Below are 27,322 nucleotides of genomic sequence, written 5' to 3'. Positions count from 1 at the left end.
AACATATTTGAATTTGGTAATAGCCATCTAGCTACTAAAGGAAACAAATACCTTGGATCAATGTCTTTTAATACCAAACTGCATGTAATATAACTTTTAAAAAGTAATTGTTACATTAACTGTATATGACTGAACTTATAATTCTCTTACTATACGATCTGAAATACTTATGGCTCATTATGTCTAAGTGAAAAGATAAAAAGAACTCATTGATTTTCCATCTTTATCTACTGCAAGCTCATATTTGTCGATACTGGTGTATCAGTTAAATTATGTAGCAAAGCCTCACCTCTTTCATTCTTATATCCATTTTTAGCTGTTAAGGTGATGACAATTATTAATTGACAATTAGTTTGTCATGTTCTGTGCTTTGTGATAAACTGCTCAACCCTGTAGCTTGGATTCTAAGGAAGCCTCACTTAAATATACTGGCTGTATATATCTTTTTCAGTCTATAGTAATACAATAAAGCTGCTGAGATTACATGCATTTATACTAAATGTGCATAATATATAACAGAAGAAACAGAACAGAATATAACAGAAGAAACAAAGTCATTCATATTTAACCAAAGTCACAAACATGCTGTCTGTTAAATTTCTTGACTTTAAAATTTTTTTGTGGCTAATAATTTATCTGCAAGGTAAAAACAACTTCAGTTTTTCTTGCATTTGGAATAGAAAATCAGGATGACCCAACAATTTATTTTAAATAATACATGCTCATGTACATACACACTAAGATTATTATTTTTTAATGGGGAGCCAATTATATTTTTGGATTATGGGAGTGTAAACTAGAGCACCAGGAGGATGCCCACACAAGCCACAGAAGAATATACAAACTCCACACAGTTAAGGCCATGTGGGAAACAGACACATACAAAGCCACCCTCATCTAGCCCTTTAATAGGATTAAGTGAGTAATAGGATTACTCTGTTTATGCGCTACGGATTGTTCTATGTATTGTATTTCAGCTGAGAACAATATGGCTTGGATAGCCATGGCTCACCATGGCTATCCAAGCCTAATTCTGTCCACATCTGGCTGTGTTTTCTCCTAATACCCCTTCCGCACTTGCACATCAACCCAATATTTCTACATGTGTGAATGCTCTTTACCAATGTTATAAAGAGAGGTCAATTCAGACCTACTCGGTGAGCAGCGAATTTGGCAATATTTCCATGTGCACACCCCCAGAGTGAACGCCTTTGGGCATTTGCATAATGATTGACAGGGAGAGGGCGTGCCCAGAAAAACAGTGGGCCTGTTCATGGAAATGCTCGGTGGACACCTGTGAACGCAGGTGTGGCCCTGCCTATTTGGGGCGGGTGGATGACGTCAGCGCCCGCCCTGAATTCATACAAGAATGGCCATCAAGTCCAGGCCTACTTTTATGTGCAAAGAGAGGAAAAATCATTTGATGTTGAGTAACATAGCGTTCTGCGGGGAGACGTTTACCTGCTTGCTAGGCAGCGAATATACACAGCCTAGCGAGCAGGTCTAAATTATCCCTAGAGACCTGTGAATTTGCTGGCTAGCTAGACCTGGGAAATGCCCTGAATGTAGTCTGAAGGGCAGGGGTGGATTGGCCCGCTGGGAAACCAGGCCATTTTCCGGTGGGCCGGTCCAGATTTGTCCGCTTTCCCCCCTAGCAGCAGCGACCAAATCTTCGCTACCCAAAGTAAATCTGGCTGTAAGTGGCAGTAGGCCCCCAAAGCCAGACCAGTAGCATTACCTCCCCTCTCCCCCAAAGCCGGGTCAGCAGCATTACCACCCCCCCCCCAAAGCCAGGTCAGCAGCATTACGACCACCTCCTCTCCCCAAAGCCAGGTCAGTAGCATTACCATCACCACCACCCCCCCCCCCCCCTCCCCGGGCTGCTTCAAGATTTTTCCCGGGCTGGATTTAGTTACCAATCCACTCCTGCTGAAGAGTATAAGAGGCTTGATGTTTGACTCTCAACCCCCTCTGATTGTGATGAAAAAAAGCTAATGATGTTTGGGTAATCGAGGCCTCTGAATGCCCATTGGCCTATGTAGTCTAATGGTTTTAATTCAATGATATTAATATAAAATTAATAATCCAATAGTTTAAAGTGAGAAGAATGTTTTAAATTAATCATATAATTATCAGTATACCAAAAGCCAATGGCCTTTTTGTTCTTTTATTTAACTGAATCTATTTTGCAGATCCCTACTTACATTTAAACCAACATTTTTAAAATAGATATTTAAATTTCACAAATGTCTACAGCCATTTTATGGTTTTGTTTATAAAAGACCTGCTTTATCCATAGTTTACACGGTCAAAGTTTTTCATTGGTTTAATGTACCATTTTCTGTGCCAGGTCAAACTTGTGAACTGATTAATGAGGTTGATTTTAACCATGCTATGCACATTAACTCTGATAACTTTAAGGTCTGTAAAATTGCATGTAAGTTAATCCCAGTGGAATTCTAATATTTCATTTCTGTCATCAGACAAGAGCATGACTGCTGTAATGCAGATCACACATTTGTAATAAAACGCATTATAGTTTGCAAGAGAGTGGAGTGTACAAGTTGCTTTTTGAAGACGTTTAGATCAAAAGTAAGCTTTGAACAAGGATTCACAATATTGTAAAAATCAGAATATCACAAAGGTAAATTCATTAAACTCATATACAGTAGTACTCTATTGGTCCCTTTTTGAGGCTCTGTATATTCAACTACACTAAAATCTTCTAAGTGTCCACTGCACCAGACTAGAATAAAACATACAGTACAAACAGTGAACACCGAAAACTTTTATGAAATATAAGTTTAAGTTAACAAATCTTAGCAACAACATACAGTGATAAAAAGGCATACTGGGTAGGTTGAGAAAAGGGGGTCTGGCTATGGCAAGTGGTGATAATCCCTGAGGCACATGTAATCCCTGAGGTACAGTGATAAAGTGGTGATAAAGTGATACAGCGGAAGGTGGTAATGCACCAGCCAATCAGCTGTGTTTAAAAAATGACAGACAGAAGCTAATTGGCTGGTGCATTACCTTTCACTTTTATCACCTCTTTATCACCACTTTGTCACTTTACCATGGTTTCTTTAACCCCTTCCCGACATTTGACGTACATTTACGTCATGGTCGGGATGTACTTCCCGACGCATGGCATAAATGTACGTCATGCATTTAAAGTGTCACCGCATCTATAGACGCGGTGACAGAGGGGAGATGGCTGCTGTCCCTGACATCAGACATCTTCCCTCATTGCCCAGGGGGGGCAGCGATGCCCCCCCCATCGGCGATCGCTGCGATTGGCTGTTCAAATGTGAACAGCCAATTGCAGCGTTTTCTGTGTACCGGCGAATAACGGCGCTCGGTAACACAGGGATCGGTGGTGATTGGTGCTGTTAAGTACAGCACCAATCAACACCGGGTGTAAAGGGGTCACTGGTGGTCACCCCACCTCAACCCACCTGCCCCCAAGGCTGTGATTGGTCCGTCGGACCGACGGACCAATCACAGCCATTACACCTCAGAGAAAATAACGGAGACAGCCCTGCAGCCGCCATTCTGGTCAGGAACAGCGTGCAGAGCGGTCTCCGTGCCCATCTGTCCTCTTATACTGACCTGATCAGCGTTGGTGCTGACACTGACACAGCCAGTGATGTAAGCGATGAATTTGCATTCGTCTTAAGCTCCTCTTCCTCCTCTAGTGATGAGGGACCCCCTCAAAGACGCCCCCGTAGAGCAGCTGAGACCCCCCCCCCAAATGATTGATCCCGTATGGACCCCACCACCAGACAATTTTGAGCCCCAGGTTCCTGAGTTTTTGGCCAACCCAGGAATCCAATTTGATACTACAGGCCTTAAAGAAATTGACTTTTTCAAAGTATTTTTCTCTGATGATTTTATAAATTTAATGGTGGACCAAAGTAATTTATATGCCCAGCAGTTTATTGCTCAAAACTCCACGTCATCATTTGCTAGGTGGACCCCTGTAGATGCAGTAGAGATGATGACGTTTTGGGGTCTGGTGTTACATATGGGCATAGTTAAAAAGCCAGAAATTAGACAATATTGGAGTACAGATGTTCTGTACAGCACCCCACTTCATCGTATGGCCATGACCCGGACTCGTTTTGAGACGATCCTTAAATTTTTGCATTACAACGATAATGCACAGTGCCCACCCAGAGATGATCCCACCTTTGACCGGCTATTCAAAGTCAGGCCGGTCATTGATCATTTCAGCGCCAAATTTGCTGAGATGTACATCCCCGAAAAATTCATTTGTGTAGACGAGTCACTTATACATTTTAAAGGAAGGGTTAAATTCCGCCAGTACCTTCCCAATAAGAGGGCAAGGTATGGCATAAAAATGTATAAGCTGTGCGAAAGTACCTCAGGGTACACCCACAGGTTTAGGGTATATGAAGGGAAGGACACAAGAATTGAACCGCCAGAATGCCCCCCCTCCCTCGTAGGTTTTAGTGGAAAGATTGTCTGGGATTTAGTGCACCCCTTCCTGGATAAGGGTTATCACCTCTCTGTGGATAACTTTTACACCAGCATCCCCCTGTTTAAGGCCCTTGGTTCAAGAGGTACAGCAGCTTGCGGTACTGTGCGCAAGAACCAAAGAGGCCTACCAAAAATGCACGTTGCCCAATTACTGAGAAAGGGTGAAAGCAGGGCACAATCCACCGAAAATATGTTGTTGGTCAAATATAAGGACAAGAGGGATGTCCTTATACTGACAACAATTCACGGAGACAGTACCACCTCCGTCCCTGTACGAGGTACCAGTACCCACACCTCAAAACCTATTTGTATCCTAGATTACAATAAGTACATGGGCGGAGTGGATCTTTCAGATCAGGTACTGAAGCCATACAGTGCCCTGCGGAAAACAAAAATATGGTATAAGAAGCTGGCCGTGTATATCATCCAGATGGCACTGTATAACGCTTACGTACTATTCCGTTCTACCAGCCAGACGGGGACATTTATGCACTTTCAAGAGGAAGTCATAAAGGGCCTAATATTTGGGAACCATCAGGCAGAGGGCCCCAGTACTTCTAGTACTGGCCCCAGTACTTCTAGTACTGGCCCCCGTATTGTATCAGGGCAGCATTTTCCTAACGAAATCCCCTCCACTGGAAAAAAGGGCAGGACACAAAAAAGGTGCAAAGTTTGCTATAAAAAGGGAATAAGAAAGCAAACTATTTTCCACTGTGAAACTTGCCCCGACAAACCCGGCCTATGTATGAAGGAGTGTTTTAAAATATACCACACATCTATGGATTATTAGGTTCATCATTTCACCGTGCTTCGGGGGTCTTGCTAATGCGACATAGCACCCACCATTCATTCCACCAGAATCTGTGCTGCAAAATCCAAATATCACTCCTTCCCTTCTGAGTCCTGCCATGCACCCAAATGGTATTTTTTGGTCACATATGAGGCATTGCCGTACTCGGGAGAAATTGCGGCACAGATTTTGGGGTGCTTTGTCTCCTTCATTCCTTGTGAAAATGAAAAATTTTGAGCCAGAACTGCATTTTTGTGTAAAAAAATGTAATTTTTCATTTTCACAGCCCAGTTGTACAAAAATTGGTGAAACCCCTGGGGGTTTGAAATGTACAATATACCCCTAGATTAATTCCCTGAGGGGTGTAGTTTGCAAAATGGGGTCACTTGTGGGGGGGTTCCTAACTTTTAGCATCTTATGGTGCCTAGAAACCTACATGGTGCCTAAAAAATAATCTCATAAAAAGGAGGCTCCAAAATCAAGTAGGTGCTCCTTCTATTATGAAGCCTGTGGTTTGGTCAACGTGCACACTAGGGCCACATATAGGATATTTATGAAAACAAAAGAATTGGGGGAATCAATTTTTAGTCACATTTCTCTAGTAAAATCTACTGTGTTCCTTAGAAAAATGTATTAAAATTGATAATCTGCAAAAAAATGAAATTTTGAAATTTCACCTACATTTTGTTTTAATTCCTGTGAAACACCTAAAGGGTTAATAAACTTCCAAAATGCTGTTTTGAATACTGTGAGGGGTGCAGTTTTTGAAATGGCATCATTTATGGGGGTGTCTCACATACAAGTCCCTCAAAGTCACATCAGAACTGAACTGGTCCCTAAAAAAATCAGTGTTTGAAATTTTCTTGAAAATTTGAGAATTTGCTATTCATATTTTAAGCCTCCTAGTGTCCAAAAAAATTAAAGGGACGTTGAAATAATGATGGCAACATAAAGTAGACATATGGTCTTTGTTAGTTATTAACTATTTTGAGTGGTATGATTATTTGTCTCACAAGCAGAAAATTTAACATTTTGCAAATTGCAAAATTTTCAATTTTTTTACGACATTTTGGTATTTTTCACAAAAAAACACAGACTGTATCGACCAAAATTTACCACTAACTTAAAGTACAATGTGTCACGAGAAAACAATCTCAAAATCACTGGGATAAGTAAAAGCAATAAAAAGTTATCCCCACATAAAGTGATACATGTCAGATTTGAAAAAAAGGGCTCTGTCAGGAAGGCAAAAACAGGCTGCGGCGGTAAGGGGTTAAATATCACCATTTTTATCAGAATTTTATAGAATATTTTAGAATACTCCTTTGATTAGGTTTTAAAATATCGAGTATATTTAAAATGCAAAAACAGGATGTGTTTATATCTTTATTTTTATTTTTATATTCACATTGATTTTATATACCTATTAACTCATAGTACTGCGATTGTTTCTAGAAAAAGGAATATTCAAACAAGATAATCCAGAAGCGCTATATGAGAAAAACATGGCCGACAGCAATATAAGAATCCCCATAGAGATGTCCAGGCAGCAGTCACGTGACTTGAGATCATCGGCAATCAAGCACAAAACATAATCGCTGGACCCGGAAGTGACGCGGAGATACGAGATATGCGTCACCGGACTTGAGCGGGAACACATGACGCACGCCACCGGAAGTTGGCGGAGACGCTAGCCACATGTTTCACACAATGTTCCCTCTAATTTTACGTAGGCTGTGTGCGGCAAAAGATATTGGCTGTGCAACTTTGGAAGGAAATTTAAATTTTTGTTCGTCACATAACGTATAAAGGCCTAGGTTTCGAGTTCTGTTGAGTTAATAAAGCAATTTGAATGTTTACAGACTTCACAAACCACACATATAGGCTATAGCAGTGATTTTCAACCTTATTAAACTCATGGCACACTAAACAAGATTTTAACCTTTGTGCTCTCAGTTGTAATGTCTGTGCGCGGGCTTAGCGAGTTGTGTGCGCGCGCACACGTGCACAGCTTAGAGGGAACACTGGTCTCAGATGGCCAGGACTTATAGAAACACCAAGGGGAGCAGAAACAAGTGCTATCAGAATGGGATAGAGTAGATAGAACTTAGTGGGAACCAGGCGATCTAACTACACAACTGGAGGAATTTAAATAAAGGATTGTATAGCAAAAACGGACTTCCGGTCTGGGAGGGCGGAACTGGAAGGGGAGGTGTCTCATATGATATAAATTGGCCATCTTAGAAGCACTAGTCAGAGCCCAGAGGAAGAGAGAGGATCTCGAAACATGTTGACTCTGGACTAGTGTTTTTCTGCCATTGGACTCATTGAGGAGGAGGTAAGTGGAGACAAGGTTGTCCACATCTGTTGGAGATCTGGACCTTACAGAAGAAGTGTTGACTCCAAGTTGTCACTACCCCCACTCTGGGCACATAGCAGCTTTTTAATTTAAAGAAACCACTACGAGTGTGAAATCGCCTAACCCACCATGAGTACGGGTATGCAACCCCATCTTTTTAAAGAAACCTTGATATTCTTGTTTAATCAATCTAAATAGTGAGTCTTGGTACGCCATTGTTGATACAGAGATAAGACGTATCTGGACTGGTGAAAACAATTCTACACACTTGCCCCTTTTTCTCTCACTCATATATTCCTGGACGGGTCTCGAGATAAAGAGTGGAGGGAAGCGGAACGTAGAGATGGAGGATCAGTCATCGAAACACCACAAAAGGAGAGTATTTTACAGTTATCCATTTCCCATAGTGCCCATTAGGGAAGCGCCTAAATTCAGAGTAAATTTTGTATACCGCTGATTCAGACCTACTCGATAGGCTGCATATATTTGCTGCCTAGCGAGCAGGTAAATCCCACCCAGTAGCTGAATGCTACCTCCCAAGCCGCCCGAATTGCCTCATTAGCCGATGCATTTGCATACACATCCTCTTGCATGCACGTAATAAAAATCATTCAATGGTAGCTTTGCTATTAAAAGCCAGGCTGCTGACGTCAGCCGCCCCCCCTCTATCCGGCATCGGCACGATTGTGTTCTCAGGGGTATGCCCAGCATTTCTATGGGTGCACCCACCATTTTTGTGTGGGCCCCTGCATCTGCCTCCTGCCCACCCATCCTGGACCGAGCGCCCATGGCAAGTGTGAAACTCGCTCTCGAGGTTGGCACATGCGCATATTTGCACTCGTCAAACACCAAACATCAGGCGGTGTAAATTCGGCCTGCACCAAGTGGGTCTGAATCGTTCTCACAGCATATTTGTACAGTATATAGTAGACCCGGCATTAGCATATTTTCACAGAACAACTGCATACAAAGAGGCAGTCGCAACAGGAGTTGCATCCACCTCTACATCAGGCCCAAAGTCCATAGTAAGAAAATATGCAGTAATGGAACTCTGCAGCATCTATTTGTATGTTGGTTAATAGACGTGCGTCCTTTCCCCTGAACTACAGACCCAGAAAACTGATGGTAGTGAAGATATGTTTCCTGGAGGATGAAGGAGCTGACTACATTCTGTAACCATCTGTACTGATAAACCAGATTATATACATTATAAAATGTGTTAGTATACGGGAAATAAAGTGACTTTACAGTTTAACACTATTGCTATTTCTATCTCATCTTTGCACACTACTGCTGCAATCATTTTTATGGTGGTCTGCTGAGAGGGACTTGGGCAGACTGAGGACTATATTTCCTAATCCAAAGCAATTTTTCTTTACAGAGATAAGCTACTTCCATTTGATTACTTGATGCATTTGTAGTCGCAGCATGCTGTGAGGTATTTTCCATATATACTTCACATACAGTAGGTGCCTCTTTTTACGAAAAAAAAATAGAGTTTATTTTTATTCTTTCAGCTTAACCCTTCGCCATTTTATTCTCATCACTTTCCAACGGCAACATCATTGATTTTTTAATGTTGTATTCACACAAATTTTCCCTTCAGGAGACACTATTTTCAGAAAATAATATACTTTTTGGACTTTTCGATAAAAATTAAAAAACAATTAACTCTAATTGACAAATAAGTGTTTTTATAGGATTTTCAAAAAATGGGAACCAAAAGCAAACATGTTTTTTTTATTGTCTTAAGAACACCACAAAGAATTTTGGCAGCATGGATGGTGTAATAGTTAGCATTACTGCCTCACAGCACTGAGGTCATGGGTTTGATTCCCACCATGGGTTTGTATATTCTCCTGAGTTTACGTGGGTTTCCTCCTGGAACTCTGGTTTTTTCCCATAATCCAAAAATATACTGTTAATTGGCTCCCAACAAACATATTAACCCTAGAATGAATGTGTGTGCTTGTATATGTGGTACATAATATATAATGTAGGCTCCTCTGGGGCAAGGAGAGGACCAGTAAGAACCAGGATTCTCTGTGTAGGTTTTTTCCTTTATTTATTTAAATTCTTACTGTATGTGTAGGGAAAAAATAGCCCAACAAGAGTTATCATTATTTAAATTAGGTGAAATTGTTACATTTTGGAGAGAGAAAAAGTGCAATAGTTGCCCAAGGCACCCAATCAGCTTCTGACATTTCAAAGAATTTGTTCGAAAAATTGACTTTTTGCATTGGGCAACTTCTCCACTGTATTTTTCTCTAAGGTTTTAGACATGTCCCCTAATTGAGGGATCCCTTATTATTTGACACAAGATGGGAGAGATTTATTTACAGGTGTACAGTAATTATGGGTGTGATAGAGCATGCCCTCCCATTCATTTGAAATATGGCTAACTTCTATTTTCTATAGTGCAGTGTAATTTTGTTGAGTGAAATTTTGTCGAGTGAACTGTACAGGGAGACGAAACTTAACATTACAATAAATAAATAACAGAAATAGAAATAGATGAGTACTAGGGACCCTATAATTTTAATAAAGGGACCCCTCTTTCTAAAATTTTTGCCCCACAATTTATGAATGTCAGGTTGTTGGAGACCTTCCACTGTCTCTGGAATCCATGATTCTTCAGTTGTGCAAGTAGCTTTGCCTACCGGTCACACTGACCTTCATGCAATAATCTCTATAGGACACACAGTTTGAAAGAGAGGACACAACTCTTTCAATTAATGTTGCCAACATTATTGTAGATGGTGTGTTTGGGGAATACAATGGGATTCTTTACCATGCCATTGCATGTTACATTTCAGCATGTTATGTCTGGTATCCAGCTATAAGTATGGTTCTTACAGAAGTACAGTTTTTTAAACCAACTACAGTATATGTTTTCCTAGTAGTAAATAAGCTACATATGCTACCAAAATTATTTAAATATAATGAATGAAATGATAAGAATGAATATAGTTGATATAATACATTTAAATGATGTACTAAATAATAATGAAATATTTGTCCTGAAATAGTATGCTATAATAATTACTAATCTTTTAAACTAATAGGGGCATAATCATCAGGCTTATATACATACATATATATACTGTACATACATACTTAAGAACCTAATAAAGTACATTATGATATAAGAAACAAAAAATAAAGAAATAATTATTTAAATCTAAAAAAAACTTGCTAAAAAAGACAAAACTAATAAAAATGTGCAATTCTGTTCACAAATTGCATATCCAAAGACACAAAAACACTTAATTTTTATCAATTAATTAAATTTCAGCTTCAGATGAAATTATTACATTCTAAATATACTCAGAATTAATATTTAACTTACTGTTATCTCTTTGCAGTTTGAAGTGTCATTGTACTACATAAATCAATCTTCTTTTTAACAAATTAATCAACAATTTTCACTGTAAAGTAATTGCTTAGTATATTACTGATACATTGTAAGCATCCTAATTAGTTTTATAGCAGCTTAGATTTGAATGTACTGTATGGTCATTAAATTATTATGTATAGTATACTCAAGTAAAAATTACTTATCTTTCAATTATATTTTTAAGAAAAAGGAGGGGGAAAACCCCAATGTACAAACAGTTTGGATAGGGGAAAAAAATCCTAAATTCCTAGATTTAAAATACAGTGGTTTTGATTCAAATATTGTATTCCTAATAAAGTGCTTACACAAATAAATGAAACAAAAGAATTAGAACGAAGTTGGTAGCTTTAAGTGCCAGTGCTCTATTTCACCATATTTTAATCAAGTTGGCCCTTTCAAAAGTCTAGCTGAAGGCTGGATTATTTTTTTACTGTAAATCTTCCTCTGCTACCAAAGATCTAATACAGGAGAGTAACTTTGTAGGCCCCATAACAAAATTTAGAAAAGACCCACACAAACACAATTGTCAGTAGAGTGAGAGAGAGAGAGAGAGAGAGAGAGAGAGAGAGAGAGAGAGAGGATGTTAGGGAGAAACAGAGAGTTAGAGAGGGTGTGAAGGAAAGGCATAGATTGAGAGAGGGTGCAAGGGAGAGGCTGGGAGTGAGAGAGGATGCGAGGAAGAGTCAGGAAGTGAGAGAGGGTGTGAAGAAGTGACAGGTAGTGGGAAAGGGTGTGAGGCAGAGACATGGAGTCAGAGATGGTGCAAAAGAGTGACGGGGTGAGGGAGAGTGCAAGGAAGAGAGAGGGAGTGGGAGATGGTGTGAAGAAGAGACAGAGCGTGGGAGAGAGTGTGAGCAAGAGCCAGGGAGAAAGAGAAAGCATGTGATGGAGAGACAGTGAGTGAGAGAATGTGAAGAAGAGACAGGGGGGAAGAGGGTGCAACGGAGAGGCTGGGAGCGAGAGAAGATGCAAGAAAGAGACAGAGGGTGAGAGAGGGTGTGAAGAAGAGACAGGTAGTGGGAAAAGGTGTGAGGCAGAGGCATGTAGTGAGAGATAGTGCAAAGGAGTGACAGGGGGTGAGGGAGGGTGAAAGGAAGAGACAGGGAGTGAGATAGGGTGCGAGTAAGACAGCGAGTGAGAGAGGGTGTGAGGGAGAGGCAGAAAGTAAGAGGGTTTGAAGGAGTGACAATAAGTGAGATGGTGTGATCAAGAGACAAGGCGAAAGAGAGAGCATGTGAGGGAGAGACAGGGAGTGAGAAAGGGTGTTAGGAAGAGGGTGTGAAGGAGAGACGAGGAAGGAGACAGTGAGTGAGAGAGGGTGTGAAAAAGAAACAGGGCATGGTAGAGGGTGTGAGGGAGAGGCAGGCAGTGCGAGAGAGTGAAAGAGAGTGAGAGGGAGTAAAAGAAGGTGTGAGGGATACGGAGAGTGAAAGATGGTGTAAGGGAGAGACAGGGAGTGAGATAGGATTCAAGGGACAGACAAGGAGTGAGAGAGCGTGTGAGGAAGAGACAGGGAGTGAGAGAGAGAGGGTGTGAAGGAGAGGGTGTGCGGGGAACTCGCTCGCTGAGTTCCCTGCACAGCAATGAAGGAATGTTTCGATGACCATTGAATGATTTGGAAGGTGCACGCAAATCTAAGACACTCTCTGGTGTCTTAGCTTTGCATCTTCCCTGTATGGGAAGAGGGCAGGCAGCTGACATCCAATGACAGCCCTTCACAGCTCCATTTGCATGGGAATGCCCAGCATTTGCATGGGAACACCCATAAAATGCTGGGTGTTCCCATTGGTGCAGCCCATCGCCACCGCCCCATGCCCCTGGCCCACACTGCTAAGTGCAAACAAGACAGCAAACTAGCAGTTTGCAGTGCCCACCTTCACCTAGCATCTGCACATGCGTATAAGTGCGCATGTACATCCACAAATGCAAAGCATCGTTCCCCCGTGCAAACGCGCAGCGACCGATGATTAAACCAGAATAAGGTCCTTTATGTGTGTGGGTGGTGTGTACTGCTATATGGGGTGGTGCGTGTGTACTGTTTATGTGTTTAGTGTGTACTGTATGTATATGTGATGGTAGGCAGGGGTTGAAATGAGCCGACACAGAGCAAAACTGCGTTGCATCTGCTGTATTTGGTTTCACCTTTGCCAGCTCACCTTTCCCATCTATGAGATTATTTGTACAGGCAACGCTGTCTGCTTTCTGTGAGCTATGTTAATAGATGGGGCGTTCCCCTCTGTTGGCACTGGTCTGGGGCATGCATTGGAATACAAGGAGAGGAGCTGTCAGCGCACTGAGATGAGACAGGACCCATGTGGATACTTATAGGCAACACTAGTAACATAGGAGGCAAGTGGGGGGGGGGGGCATTTATTTGGTGTGCATACTATATATAAGAGGTACTGCTACTGTGGGCATTTATTATGTATATAAGTGGTACTTCTACTCTGGGCATTTATTATGTGTTAGCAGCACTTATGGTTAGAAGCAACACTTCTCTTTGGCCATTATTATAGTATCAACTACAGTTGACAGCTACTAATTATGGATATAAGAAGCACTGCTACCTCAGGCATCAATATGTGTATAATTAAGTGCGCTGCTACCGTGGGCATTAATATGTGTATAATTAAGTGCGCTGCTACCATGGACATTGTTTATAAGGGGCACTACTGTGTATTATATCATAAATATGGGACAGTACTATGTTTCGTAAAGTGAGCAAGGGGCACTACTCTCTGGTGTAATATGAAATAGGGGCATTATGTGTGGTGTCCTTTATTTGTTTATGTATTAACAGTTTGTTATTTAGCACAGCAAATTCTGTTGCCAATAAGATTGTGCTACTGTGGCATAATTTGAATTGGGATTATTATTGTGTGACTATGCCGCATTGTTGTGATACCATAACCCTTTTTGCAGCACATGTTTTTGACTTGCAGTGTTTCTTTAGACAGAATGGGGGTTAGGCCCTTTGTCAATTTCAGCTCCAGGCCCATGTGAACTTTATGTTGGCACTGTATGACATGGCCCCTTTCCAGAAACACCAGCCTCCCTTAACCCCGTCCTTCCCCACTAATGCCTCTGCTTGTCAATCAGGCAGAGGTGATTGCATTTTTGCAATGTAATCACCGGAGCTGTCCTTCACATGCAAAATTTCCAATTGGGAAAATGTGTTGCAAATCTCTTCTGCGACCCATAAACAATAAAGCTCTTTGTTTTATCATATTTTTTGGGTGTGATTGGACTGTACTTCTACATGTCAGGATAGCTGAGGTCCTGTATTTGCATGGTTGGATTTCACATAATTTTTCAGTCTGAAAATGGAGTTTGCATTTCATTCCACAGTGTCCTGTAGTTAAGGCAAGACTTGGAAAGCAACTAGAACAGCAAAGGCTTTCAAAATAGTGAGTGACAACACAGCAGCTGTAATTCAGACAAATGGTCTTGATTTGGTACACTAGAATTAATTTTACAAGTAATTAATAATATACATCTATTTATCATTGCAAGAATTGCTCTGTCATTGTTCTACAACATTTCATTAACATGTTTTATAATTAGCAATTGTACAATATTGAATGTCATAATTTATTGTTTCAGTACAGAATAGTGTTTTTATTTGTTCTATTATAGATAGGTGCAGGAAGGGTTGGACTGTCTCATAGGGGAAACCTTTGGTTACCCCTACTGCCTGGGGTCCTACCTTCTCTTCCACGGTGCATTACCATTATTAATCTGGTATATTATTATGCAAGCACTAGCAATATTTACTCTATATACATTGATATTGCACTCTCTATGGGTTAGCCAAACCTCTGTGGCAGCTGGCCACACCCCCTCTGGAGATTAGCCACACCCCTAAACAAGGGCATCTATCACTGCACTTACCAGTGGTCCCTTCATGTCCCAGTCTGAAAACCAAGCCTAACTGAACTCCAGGTGTCCGTTTGAATCTGAGTCCTCACTCTTATCTGCCCACCATCTTTGGATCCTGAATTGTGTCAAAACACAACCTTCCCAGCATCAGATCTTGAGTTTTATGGATTTAAAATAAGCCCCCCCCAGGGTAATCAGGTTCAGCACTGTATGGAGAGGGTGTTGGTTGGGCCTGGGTTGATTGTCTTAGGTGGACTTAATAAATATGATTGAGGATACTAATATTGTAGGAATTAAAACAGGCCCAGATTACATGATTTTAGCTAGTTTTAAGCATTTTTATATAAAAAATAAATAAATACTGTATATACAGATCCAAATCTTCAGATGGCGGTTTTGGAAAACCAGAACTAAAACCAAAACCTAAAAATAATCCAGATCCAAAACAAAATTATGGGAGTCAACCCACATCTCTATTCAGTGGCGTAAGTTTGTCCCAGTTGCCCGGAGGCAAGATAAATATTGGTGCCCCCCATATAGCTCAATCAGTAAGGGGTCTGTCTCCAGTAAGACAGGTCATGGGTTCTAATAGAGGAATACAGGTTGTGACACTTGCAAAAATGATGTTATGAGGGGGAGTCAGCCACAGAAGTGATATTGATGGCTTTGAATGAACTGATTCAAACTGACAGGAGAGGAGAGGTGCCCCCTTGGGAGCAGGAGCCCGGCGGCAGATGACTCCATTGCCTCCCAGATTTACGCCTCTGTCTCTATTCTATTATATAACCAGCTATTATAAACAGGGGACCTCCAAATATATACAAGCACTGTGAATGACCTTTTGTTACATTAATTTGCAATTTATCAAATGGGTTCCTTTAGCATATGATGAATCATATGAGAACCCCAGCAAGTGCTGCTGGATCCTGCCAGATCCGACAAATCTTATTTGCAGCACCTGCGATCTCTGGATCTGATACGATGCGCATGGGACGGTGTATCTGATCATAACTTGATGTATGGCAAGCTTTACAGTACATACTCATAACAGGTAAAACTGCAACAATTGCAAATTGTTAGGAACTGTGTAAAAAGTCCTGGAGCAGGGTGGAAAATGTTGAGTGTTTGTACTTTTTTTGTCAACAACAAGGGTAACACTGATACCGCTTTCACACTGCCAAAACGTTTCAAAAACCAGTATTTTTAAACAGTATTTAAAATGGATCTGAGCCTTCACATTGCAGTAGATTACCGTTTTAAATACTGGGTACTTGTTTCCTAGAACGGCCACAATCGGGGGTAATCGTTTACCTTAACTTAAGGTACACGATTACCCCCGATGGACCCGATTTCCTTTGAAATCAGGTCCATTTTCCTGGCAAAGGCAAAATCGGGTCCATCGCGTCGGTCGGGTGCATTAACATGGCACGCGACCGACGCGATGGACCCGATTTTGCCGTAGGGTTCAATGTTAAAATATTTTTAACATTGTAATCGGGAAAAAAATGGGAAATGGGCCAATATGGGCCATTTCTCATTGTATATGCCCCCCCCCCCATTGTGAACGGCACCCCACGATTGACGCCAACCCGAAGCATGGCAAGCGTAGCGAGCCCGCAAGGGTCGGCGGTTCGCGTCCTCAGACCTTTTCATACCCCTACTATCCACGTCGGCGTGGAGTTGAGAATATAAAGTGTGGTGAGCGCAGCGAGCCACCGAGCCCGAAGCGTGGCGAGCGGACGTGTATACCTGTGAAGTTATACGCGTCCCCTCGCGAGGCTCGCTGTGCTCGCCACGCTTCGGGCTCGGTGGCTCGCTGCGCTCGCCACACTTTATATTCTCAACTCCATGCCGACGTGGATAGTAGGGGTATGAAAAGGTCAGAGAACGCGTACCGCTGCCCCTCGCGGGCTCGCTACGCTCGCCACGCTACAGGTTGGCGTCAATCGTGGGGTGCCGTTGAGGGGTTTAAAATTGGGGTCTGGGGAGATTTTTACATTGAAACCAATGTAGAATAGGGTCCCAGGGACCCTATTCACATTTCAATCAATGTAAAAATCGGGGCCATCGCATGCGATTTGGTCGCATGCGATGCGATCGATGCGATGCGACCGACCCGATCAAAATCGGTGTGGCCGTTCTAGGAAACAAGTACCAAATACTGTTTAAGTACCATTCACATCAGTCAACCCGTTTAATCCCTGAACACGTTTCAAGGAAGAATGCAGAGGACAGCCTATCACAGGTCTGTAATCTGTTGTTTTTACTAAATACCGTTTCAGAGCCATTCTTACTGCATAAAAAACGGCTCTGAAATGTGTAGGACCGGTAAATCAACTCTGGAGCTTTCACAGTGCAGCCTTAAACGTTTTGAAATGGGGAAAAAAACGGCAATATACCGTTTAAAAAGTGCGGTGTGAAAGGGTTATGAGTTAATATAAACTGATGTTAGTACCTGATAAAACAAAATCAAGACAAGCAATATTTCTCCATGATAAATGTTTTTATTTAATAGAATTAAATAGCAGTTTCTTTTATATAAAACTATTAGACTCCGGCACATCCTTGTATGATATTTTCTTTGCTATGCTCATATAAGGAATATGTGAGGGTTAGACGCATGAGTTGGAAATTAATTTGCTTCTAGCATTAGAGTAAAAATATTTCATCATTAGAAGAATTGATGATGTACAGGACAAGCCATGATAACAGCAGATTAACATGATGAAGGATCTTTCAGGATTTAATAGAAACTGCCTATTACCCAGGAAATATATGCACATTTCTATTATGTTGCAAGGCCCCGTACTAAATTGTTCTCTACTTTTTAACTGTTGCCATTGTTTTGTAAATCTGTATTAGGCAGCGAATCACCATTGTTCCTGGAAGTGATTTCTTGGAAATAAAGGAACATAACCTCAGAAATTAATTGGTTTATGCAATTGCTACTTCAAAGATCTAAGATGAAGATACGGTATTTAATCAGAAAAAGTAGCTTTTGTAGCATGCAATTATTAGTAGAAAAATGCTGTTGGAGGAGGGTTAATTGGCACTTGTGATGTATAAGCTATAGATAATGGCAGGCTACATTAGACATTTCAATGTTTGAAGCCTCCAGGCATAGTTCTATAGTAGAATAATAGTCTATTTTTAATATAGTGTAATTGTCTATAAGTTTTTTTTTAAGGATTCCTTCTGGCAGGTTCCATTATGTTATACATCTCTAAATATTAGCAACAGTACAATATGACTTCAGTATAACAGAGTACTGCAGTAACTGGGAAAGCATAAAGGCAGCATTGTAGTGACCTCTTCTTATACTAACTTACAATTTATATAAATAATTATTGTATCAGCTCTGCCAGTCCCTCCATTGGTTACCTGTATCTTACCGTATTCAATACAAAACACTTCTACTCGCATACTGTATAAAGCTATTAACCATACTGCACCAGCAAATACAGTATCTCTCTACTTATAACAAAATATCTCCCATCTCGACCACTTCGGCCTGCACAAGATTTGCGTCTCTCTTCTGAACGGATCACCAGCTCCCATTCACTATTACAGGACTTTCATCGGGCTGCTGATCCTATGGAATGCGCTTCCACGCACAATAAGACTCTCCGCTAACCTCCAAACTTTCAAGCGTTCCCTGAAAACTCACCTCTTCAGGCAAGCCTATCATATTTAAGTTCTACACGCATAACCCTCTGAGGCACTTATGTATTATATAGCTTCCCTTCTGGACTTTCAACTTGGTGGGACTGCTATGCTTTTACTGGTGCCTGTCCTTGTGTTTCCCTCCTATGTCCCTATAGATTGTAAGCTTGCAGCAGGGCCCTCTAACCTCCAAGTCTGTCTGTCGTTACCCAGTTTGTTTTATCACTGTCTACTATTGTAAAGCGCAACGGAATCTGCTGCGCTATATAAGAAACTGTAAATAAATAAATAAATAATAAATATTAGGTGAATCTCTTGCCAGGAGCACTTAGGTTAAAATAGGGTTAGCACCATTTTGTTGTCCTATTTCTTTTTCTTTTTGTAAGATTTGCAACAGTAATATTTTATCCAAATAAAAAGGCGAAGGTTGGGCGGACTTGCGACTGGTGTTGTACCATTATACGTCATATGAGCATTCCCACCTGCAGAAGTACTGAATTATTATATTAGGGTTAAACTATTGTCACAGTATCAAACTCATTTGGTCCCCCTTTTTTTTTAATTGAATCTATTTTATTTCTCTCTTTTGATATCTTCAGGTGGATGCTCTAAACCAGAAATGTGGTAAAAACACAGTTATCACGGTTTTTAACACATTTTTGTATGTAGTAAAGCCCCTCTGTCGGGCACTGCTGGTGTTGGGGCACCGCTTGGGAGAGTATCACCAGCATTTGCTGGCGATACCCTTTAGAAGCCTATTGGCGTTGTCACTCTGGAGAGACCCATTACATAGCAAAGGAGTTTTACTAAAGACAGCTATCAGCATACAATGGTCTGGTACTCTCATACATGATAAGCCAGATGCTTTACATTCATTCTAATGGTCTGCAGAAAGGATGTACTGTATTTGTGTTGGAACATTGGGTCGACCACATTTTGGTCAACAGTCATTAGGTTGACATACTGGAAGGTTGACAGGGGTCTAGGTCAACATGGGTCAAGGTCGACAGGGGTCTAGGTCAACAAAGGACAAGGTCAACAGGGGTCTAGGTCAACACATGCGTTAGGTCGACATGGGTTAGGTCGACAGTCAAAAGGTCTCCAAATCAGTTTTTTGACCCGAATGTAGACACAGTCGATATGGACACCGTTTTAAGTGCACCACGCCCCATCACATGGCACGCTGCCTTCACCATGCTTCGTGCACTGTGATTTGCTATGCTTGGCACACTATTTTATTCTCCCACCACGCCCTAGTGGATGGTAGGGCATGAAACACCGCCTGTCAGTACATGTCGGCTGACAGGCGGCTGCTTATGTAAAGTACGAACATGCTTTAGGCTATTTTTATGATATCCATCTTATGTCATTGGAGGGTGACTTCTTCTATGCAGCTACTTTTTGATTGGCTTAATACAGTGGTTTTAACTTATCAGAAGGGAAACTTTTATTTGAGCTTTTCATGTCTCCTGATTGTGGTACTCAACAGGATACCTTGCAGTGCCTTCCTGTCTCCCAATTCCCTCTCGTTACTGGCTTGCTCCATTCTTTATGAGAGCAGCAGGTTTCATGTTGAGTTTTGTCCAGGACAGCTGCTGCTGCTGCCAGCAACTGTTGCTTAATGGGCAATTGTTGCATCCTCCGCAGCAGAGACACTGCAGGTATACACCATTTACAGTGCTGGACATTCAAGGTCTGGGATTAGGTTACTTTAAGAACCCACACAAATCTTGTGAACACCAAAGTGTCTGGAGTAATGAAGAATAAGGTTGTACAGTAGCCCTATATAGAAAAGGTCCCTCTACATGTCAATTATATGGACAGGCCAGACTGGAACTAGAAAACCGCCCTAGTATATAATGTACACTTTATTCTTCACTTCAAGATATAACTGTTTAGACATTTTAATATGTTTACCCAGTGTACTTTGCTAAATGTCTTATTATTACAGTGTAGCCTGTGGTTAAAGCCTGCCTATAGCTTGTGAGATTTGATTTGCATGTAAGTTTCAATGGCTGACTAAGTTTAGGTTACAACCAAAGTATAATGTACTAGGCTCAGAGGTGCAATTCTGGGAGTCAATGGAGTCTTCTGCTGCCAGGCTTTTGCTCCCAAAGGGGCACTTATCCTCCCCTGTGAGCTTGAATCGGTAAATTGAAAGCCGTTGATATCGCTTATGTGGCTGACTCCCCCTCCCAGTAGGACAATAGAAGTCAACTCTCTTATTCCAAACATTTTTTTTACAAATTGAGCAAGTGCTCAGGCGTATGCGCAGTCTAATACCGAAATCCTGGGATTGGAGTTTCCAAGTTTCCGATTGGCTGCCCTAATTAGAACCCATGACCTTTTCCACTAGAAGCAAATACCTTACTGATGGAGTTACTGTATTTACTCCTGCATAGGAAGCATGGGAGGCCTAGGAAGCATGCAAATTCTAGCTATGTGAAGTTACTACACTGCGTAGCTCTGCCCAATAGCACTGATTTTGAAATAAGAATTATACATAAGTAGAATCTGCACACTTACTGTGCAGGAGTAAACAGCTCTATCAGTGAGGTGTCTGCCTCCAGTGACACCCCTCGCAGGTTCTAATCCTGGGTATGACCGCTAAGCATTATATTAGTATAAAATAAAGGATAATGTCAATTTATGTGGTGCAATGTATTTATAGAAATATTTTCTGGAATTTCTGTTGGTGGGAGGGATGACACTCATATTTATCTTGCCTCCGGGAAACCTGGACGAACTTATGCCACTTACTAGGCTTGTAGGATTGTTATTTTTGTTATTTTTGTTGCAATTGAATTAGTATATAGATTAAGCACAATGGGGCAGATGTATTAAGCTTTAACAAGAGATAAATCCAAGGGAGAGATAAACGTCCAGCCAATAAGCTCCTTACTGACTTTTTTCAAACACCGGACGTAATATGGCAGTTAGCAGGTGATTGGCTGGACATTTATCTCTCCTTATCACCCTTGGATTTATCTCTTGTTAAAGCTTAATACATCTGCCCCACTAGAGTCATGGCACAATGCATAACGTGGCACAATGCATGACTGATGTCCACAGTCTTCTGCTTTTTTACTAAGGTTACAGTAGCTTGGGTCACACACAGCAACTGCATACAATACCAGCACCAGTGTCTGGGGTACCCATGCATTCCACTTTTGTTACATCACTAAAATGTGTGATAGGGTGGGCTTAGGTGAAAAGTCTTTGGTGCACCAAATGGCACGATTTGTATTTTCATCTGTGCTTCTGTGGTGAGGCATAGCGCCAGCAATCGATTATATTAAATGCTACCTTTGCCAAATACATAAACAATTAAAATGAGCTAATAAACGGCTGAGTTTTTATTGCTATTGGCACACGCATACTCATAACATTTGTAAGGGCTGTTTAAGTTTAAGTGCAAACATACCTTCACATAAATCACAGTTGTACCTGAATGTAATGTATACTAAATCATACTTTGGGATTTTAATCAAATTAAGAAAGTTAATTCCATTTCATATTATTTCATATTATTTATTTCTAAATGACTGAACATGACCAAAGAAGCATACTGGGAATGATTCCGAGGTGCCAATGTCTACACATTTGGTCATTGCTTTTTGTACGGCGCATGCATTTTATGTGAATTACCAGCGGCATGGGGGGAGCGGGGGCAATTACAAGAATGCGGGAGACTTGTCCACCTTCCTGGGGGGCCGGGAGGCGGACCCGATTTCCGGGAGGCTCCCGGCCATTCCGGGAGGGTAGGCAAGCCTGATAACAGGTACTGTATTCGCCAAATAACAAATCTAGGATTAGAGAAAAAAGGTGCGCTTCCATAGTGCAAGAATCAAATGAACATTTTTTTATTCCCAAACACCAGACAAACTGTTTAGTGTTTGTGAATTAAACCTATTTTATTTGATTCATGCTCTATGGAAGCGCACCTTCTTTCACTTTAATCCTATATATTTATATACTGTAATACAGGAAGGCAAATTATCTTATTTGTTATATATTTATCTGTAGGAGTATAAGAGAACGGCATAATATAAGGATGCACAATACATATCAACAGCAATCAGAGATATGTGAATTTTGACCTCTTGGGCCCACAAGCGATTTTGGGCCCCATCCCTCAAACAATCCATAGCACTATATTTCATTATTGATTTATACCCCAATTATTTCTTGTTTTTCTTCCTTGCATTCTATTACAGTATTTTACTTTATCCTTTCACTGATGGCACCATGCCCCCTCACCTCTAATTTCCACCCAATTACTGCATTTGAGATCAGTTCCCCCTCACTGAATGTAGCATGTTCCCATACCCCATTATTACCCCCTCACTCACTGCATTTTATACGAGTTACCAAGGCTTACACCAACCCTGCCAGGCATACTGATATAAAATCAATACAGTCAATAATGACTGCAATAAAGGGTATCGCTGATATCTGCTGATAAGGAATGGGGAATGTGCTCAACATTCCCCATTCCTTGGCACTGAGAAATATAATGTAGGCACCCATACTTTATAACACTTAATATTACATCCAATCATAGTAGTGTTGACTGCATTATATATGATTGCCTCTACCCATTAAGCCCTGTACACACAGGGTGATTTAAGCCAGTATTGCTGGTTAAATGGACTCTGAGTGACCATATTGCCAGTGTGTTTTTTTGTTGTGGGAGATAAATCTCTAGGAGCGCAGTCCTGCAGCCATCCTTTAATGGTCGCTGGTCGAAAGAACCAGTGACCAGCTATTTCTAGTCAAAATCAACTTATCAACTTATGCTAACAATCAACTTATGCTAATTAAAATGATATACAGCAGGGCTATATTCTATGTGTGGCTGTAGCCATAACTGCATTTGAAATGCTTCACGACAGTTATTTCAATGTTGCATTTCATATGCAGATAAATGCATAAAAAAATATACAACCTCACCTTACATTCCCCCAGTGCAGAGCAGCCATCTAACCCCTCCCCTTCCCCTGTGGCACACACATAGCAATTGCATCTCCTCCTACCTTCCCCCTCCCAGATCACAGCCATGGCTTTGTGTCACCCTATCCACAACACACCACTCACCCCTCATGCAGTAGTCATTTTGCACAGATGGCACTGATCCCTGCTTGCATTCTACTTTACTGCAGCACTACAGTAGTAAGTAACAGTGGTGGCTCCAGGGGTGGGGCCGCAACACAGTTCAAAATTCCAATAGTAGAGCCACACCAACTGCCAGTGAGTCAATTTGGAATGGCAGTTGGTATGGCTCCCCATTTGAATTTTGAACTGATTGAATTTTGAACTGTGCTATAGCCCCACCTCTGGAGCCACCACTGGTCATAATGCATGAATTATAAAGTTAATGCAGATGAAATGCAGTACTCGCAATGTCTAAGCCATGTCCTCTGCCCTGTCGCCTCTTATCCCAACACCCAAGGCATGTGACCAGCTCACCCTTGCCCTTGTTATGGCACTGCGCAACTATATTATTTGAAAATTATCAAATATGAGTTAATAAGACAGGAGGGCTGTGACAGCAATAACACGAATAGATATAAAATGACTAACTCTGCGAACACCTTTTTTTTTTTTTAATGTCTTTTAAGTATTATTATTATTATTATTATTATTATTATTACATATTTTTTTATAAATTAGATAATATAAGTTATATATTTGCTTGACCAAGGTATGAAAAAGATATACCAGTTTACCCAAAAAGCAGTATCAAATGTGCTTGGGTACAGTCTAAAATTCAGATGTTGGTGAACTTGTCTAAAAGGGAAAAATGGCTGTCTAATGAGGTACCATTTTGGAACAGACCCATGATAGAGAAAGGAAACAATAAAATATAATTTTATATAAAATATAATTCTTTATGTCAACTGTATAAACAGAGCTATCCCGACATGATAACTACGTCTGAGGTTGTTATTTGTGCAATCATTTCCCAATGTGCATTACTAGAACTGTACTATAGATTAAGATATCTCTAAATAACCTGAAGTTTTGAATGCTGTATTATTAGCTGGCTTGATCCCTGTTACTATCAATGCTCTTGGCCTACATTTGTATGCTGGATGTTTACAACAGACCCTGCATAAATATTTTGTTTTAATTAATGAAAGAGAAGGCATGCATTGTTGCTAGATCATTTTTCAATCGCGTAACAATTGTTTCAATTCTCATTCTGTGCTCGAGTTGCCATGAGATTTCTAAAACATCAAAGCAATGAGCATAAAATTACAAATTAATATTTTATTTGGGTTTTCTTTTCTTCTTTCTCTCTTTTGTAGTTGCACTCTGCAGTGAAAAGGATTCAAGTTAATCAACCGGGATTTAATTACACATTTGCTCACATTTGCATGTTGAGCAATGAAAAGACTTGCATTGTGGATGATATAGTTCATATTTTGGAAGAACTGAAGGCAGCTCGATCCCTAAATCGAACAAATTTTGTCATCACCTATCCCATCACACAGTTAAAAGATGGCAGAGAAGTGTACAATGGGCACCAGTTGGGAGGTGTCACGGTGCACAGCAAAGACCGAGTTAAGTCTGCAGAAGCTATTCAGCTCACGTATTATCTGCAGGCAATAAACACACTCAATGAACTGGTGGCTGAAAAGTGGGAATCTATTTTCTGTGAGACTGTAGAAAGCTTTCAAAGATTAAATAAAGAGGTCAAACTGTATCCTTTCACGTCGTCATCTCTAGGAGAGGATTTTCAGAAAACCAGCAGGGTTGCAGAACGTTACTTGATTACAAGTCTTATCTTAGTTGTGTCATTGGCCGTTTTGTGCTGCTCTATGCAGGACTGTGTCCGAAGTAAACCTTGGCTTGGTCTGCTTGGATTGGTGACTATCACTCTTTCTACTCTCACTGCTGCTGGGATCATCAATCTGACTGGAGGAAAATACAATTCTACTTTCCTGGGAATCCCATTCATCATGCTAGGTAATAAAAATAATAATTGTTGTAAATGTGATGAACATTATTAATGTGATGTAGGTGCCTTAATATGGTACATGTTATGCAGGGACGGTTTGCGAATTTAAAGTTCCCCTGTAAAAATTATGTGGCCTCAAGTCGGCTGCACCAAATCAAATGTAGACAGAACCAATTCCAGAATAGGTGGGATTTATTCATCACTACACCTGTGTGGAAGCAGTTGGTTTCAATAATCTTAACAGTTTTGTGAACTCCAACTGAGATGTTGTGAAAAACCACAAACTTTCACATTTCAAATATTACCAAACCTTCCCCACTGAGGATGAACATACCCCCAAAACCTCCATCAAGCATAAACAACTCATTATCAAAGTCCCCATAATTTCAAAAATATCCCCACTCCTCCGCAACTGGGGCCCAGAAAACCCAGAAACTGTTAAGGTGCCCATACACGGTACAATTACTGGATACAATGAGATGTGTGCTCCCGTCACATATCTCATCGCACAGCTCAAAAAGTATGTGCTGCACATACTTTAGGTACTAGATCTCATCTCATTGTACCTCATTGCATTGCAATACTTATGCGATGTGATCTAGTCCAAATTGTATACAATAATTGTACCATGTATGGGCACCTTTACACCACAGATAGCCCCCACTCCTGTCCCTTTAACAGATGTCACAATGAATATAAATGAGTATTTGCAGTGTTGGGTACTCTGCTCTGTGAACTGGCACAGATTGTTTGTGTAGGAGACACAAGGAGGATGGCGCCACTAGTCTTGGCAGGGCCACATCTTAAAAAAACCTGGCTGACAGGCGGTCCCACAGGTATGTTGGTCAATAGGGGATCTTCCCTGGGAGGTCTATGACCAATCTGCTTCTGATGATATGTAACAAGAACATGGATGAGGTGAATGTTTTTGCAAGGTAAGTAGAGATGTGCGGATTCAGATTTAACCTGATTTACCAGGATCTCAAAACGGGATCTCTTTGGCTCTGCGGCTGTCACATGTTTTGGAGGCAAAAGGTGACAGCCAATAGCCAATAAGATCCTGTTTTGAGATCCGGGTAAATCGGGCTAAATCCGAAACTCCATATGTCTAAACATAAGCCAGTATGTGTTGATGGAAGCAAAGAGAGTGTAGTGTACTGTATAAAAGAAAGGAATGAACTGTGGGCCTCTGCATTTCTTAGACCCAACCATGTGTTGCTTGAAGCTACTGTATATACAGTACTTGTGACTCAAAGCTGAATGTATGGTATGCTCTTGTGCTTCCTTTGGAAATGGGCGTATATGGATACAGAGTTATAGCTTTTTGATTCCATCCAAAATTACAACTGAAGAGTCAGAGCTGGTTGTAAAAGGAAGTTCTAACTTTCTCAGAGTGTTTGGAGGCAAAGCTCTGCAACTACAGTAGTACCAGTATACTGTATACTCACATTACTTTCAGCTATGCATAAAGTCCTTAATATTTATTGGCTTATAGATGGAGAAACATGCAAAAATATACCAAAAAAAATAAATATGAAAGGCCCATTATTAACCATAATAGCCATTGTGTTTTTAGAGTCTACAGCAAATATGGTTTATTTAATGTAAATCATTAGGAATATGCAGGACATAACATAATGGGCATGATTCAGCTTTGTTAGCAAAGCAAAAAAGCACACAAATGGGCAAAACCATGTTGCACTGCAGGTGTGGCAGGTGTGTTACATATGTCGAGAGATTTAGATTTGGGTGACTAAAATCTAAATT

General features: G+C 40.8%; 1 protein-coding gene across 2 annotated transcripts in view; it reads left to right on the top strand.

Moving 5' to 3' along the window:
• The window catches only part of PTCHD1 (patched domain containing 1), a 161,508-nt gene that overhangs the window by 49,864 nt on the left and 84,322 nt on the right, over positions 1-27,322 (top strand). For both annotated transcript variants that reach the window (XM_083172462.1, XM_083172461.1), the window contains exon 3: positions 24,903-25,563. In XM_083172462.1, the coding sequence (XP_083028588.1) occupies positions 24,903-25,563 (661 nt within the window). The remainder of the gene's footprint in view (positions 1-24,902; positions 25,564-27,322) is intronic.

Source organism: Crinia signifera, chromosome 2 (assembly GCF_055691185.1).
Source record: "Crinia signifera chromosome 2, ASM5569118v1, whole genome shotgun sequence".
NCBI lineage: Eukaryota > Metazoa > Chordata > Amphibia > Anura > Myobatrachidae > Crinia > Crinia signifera.
The sequence above is the reverse complement of the archived record's forward strand: the minus strand, read 5'-3'. Positions and strand labels throughout refer to the sequence as shown.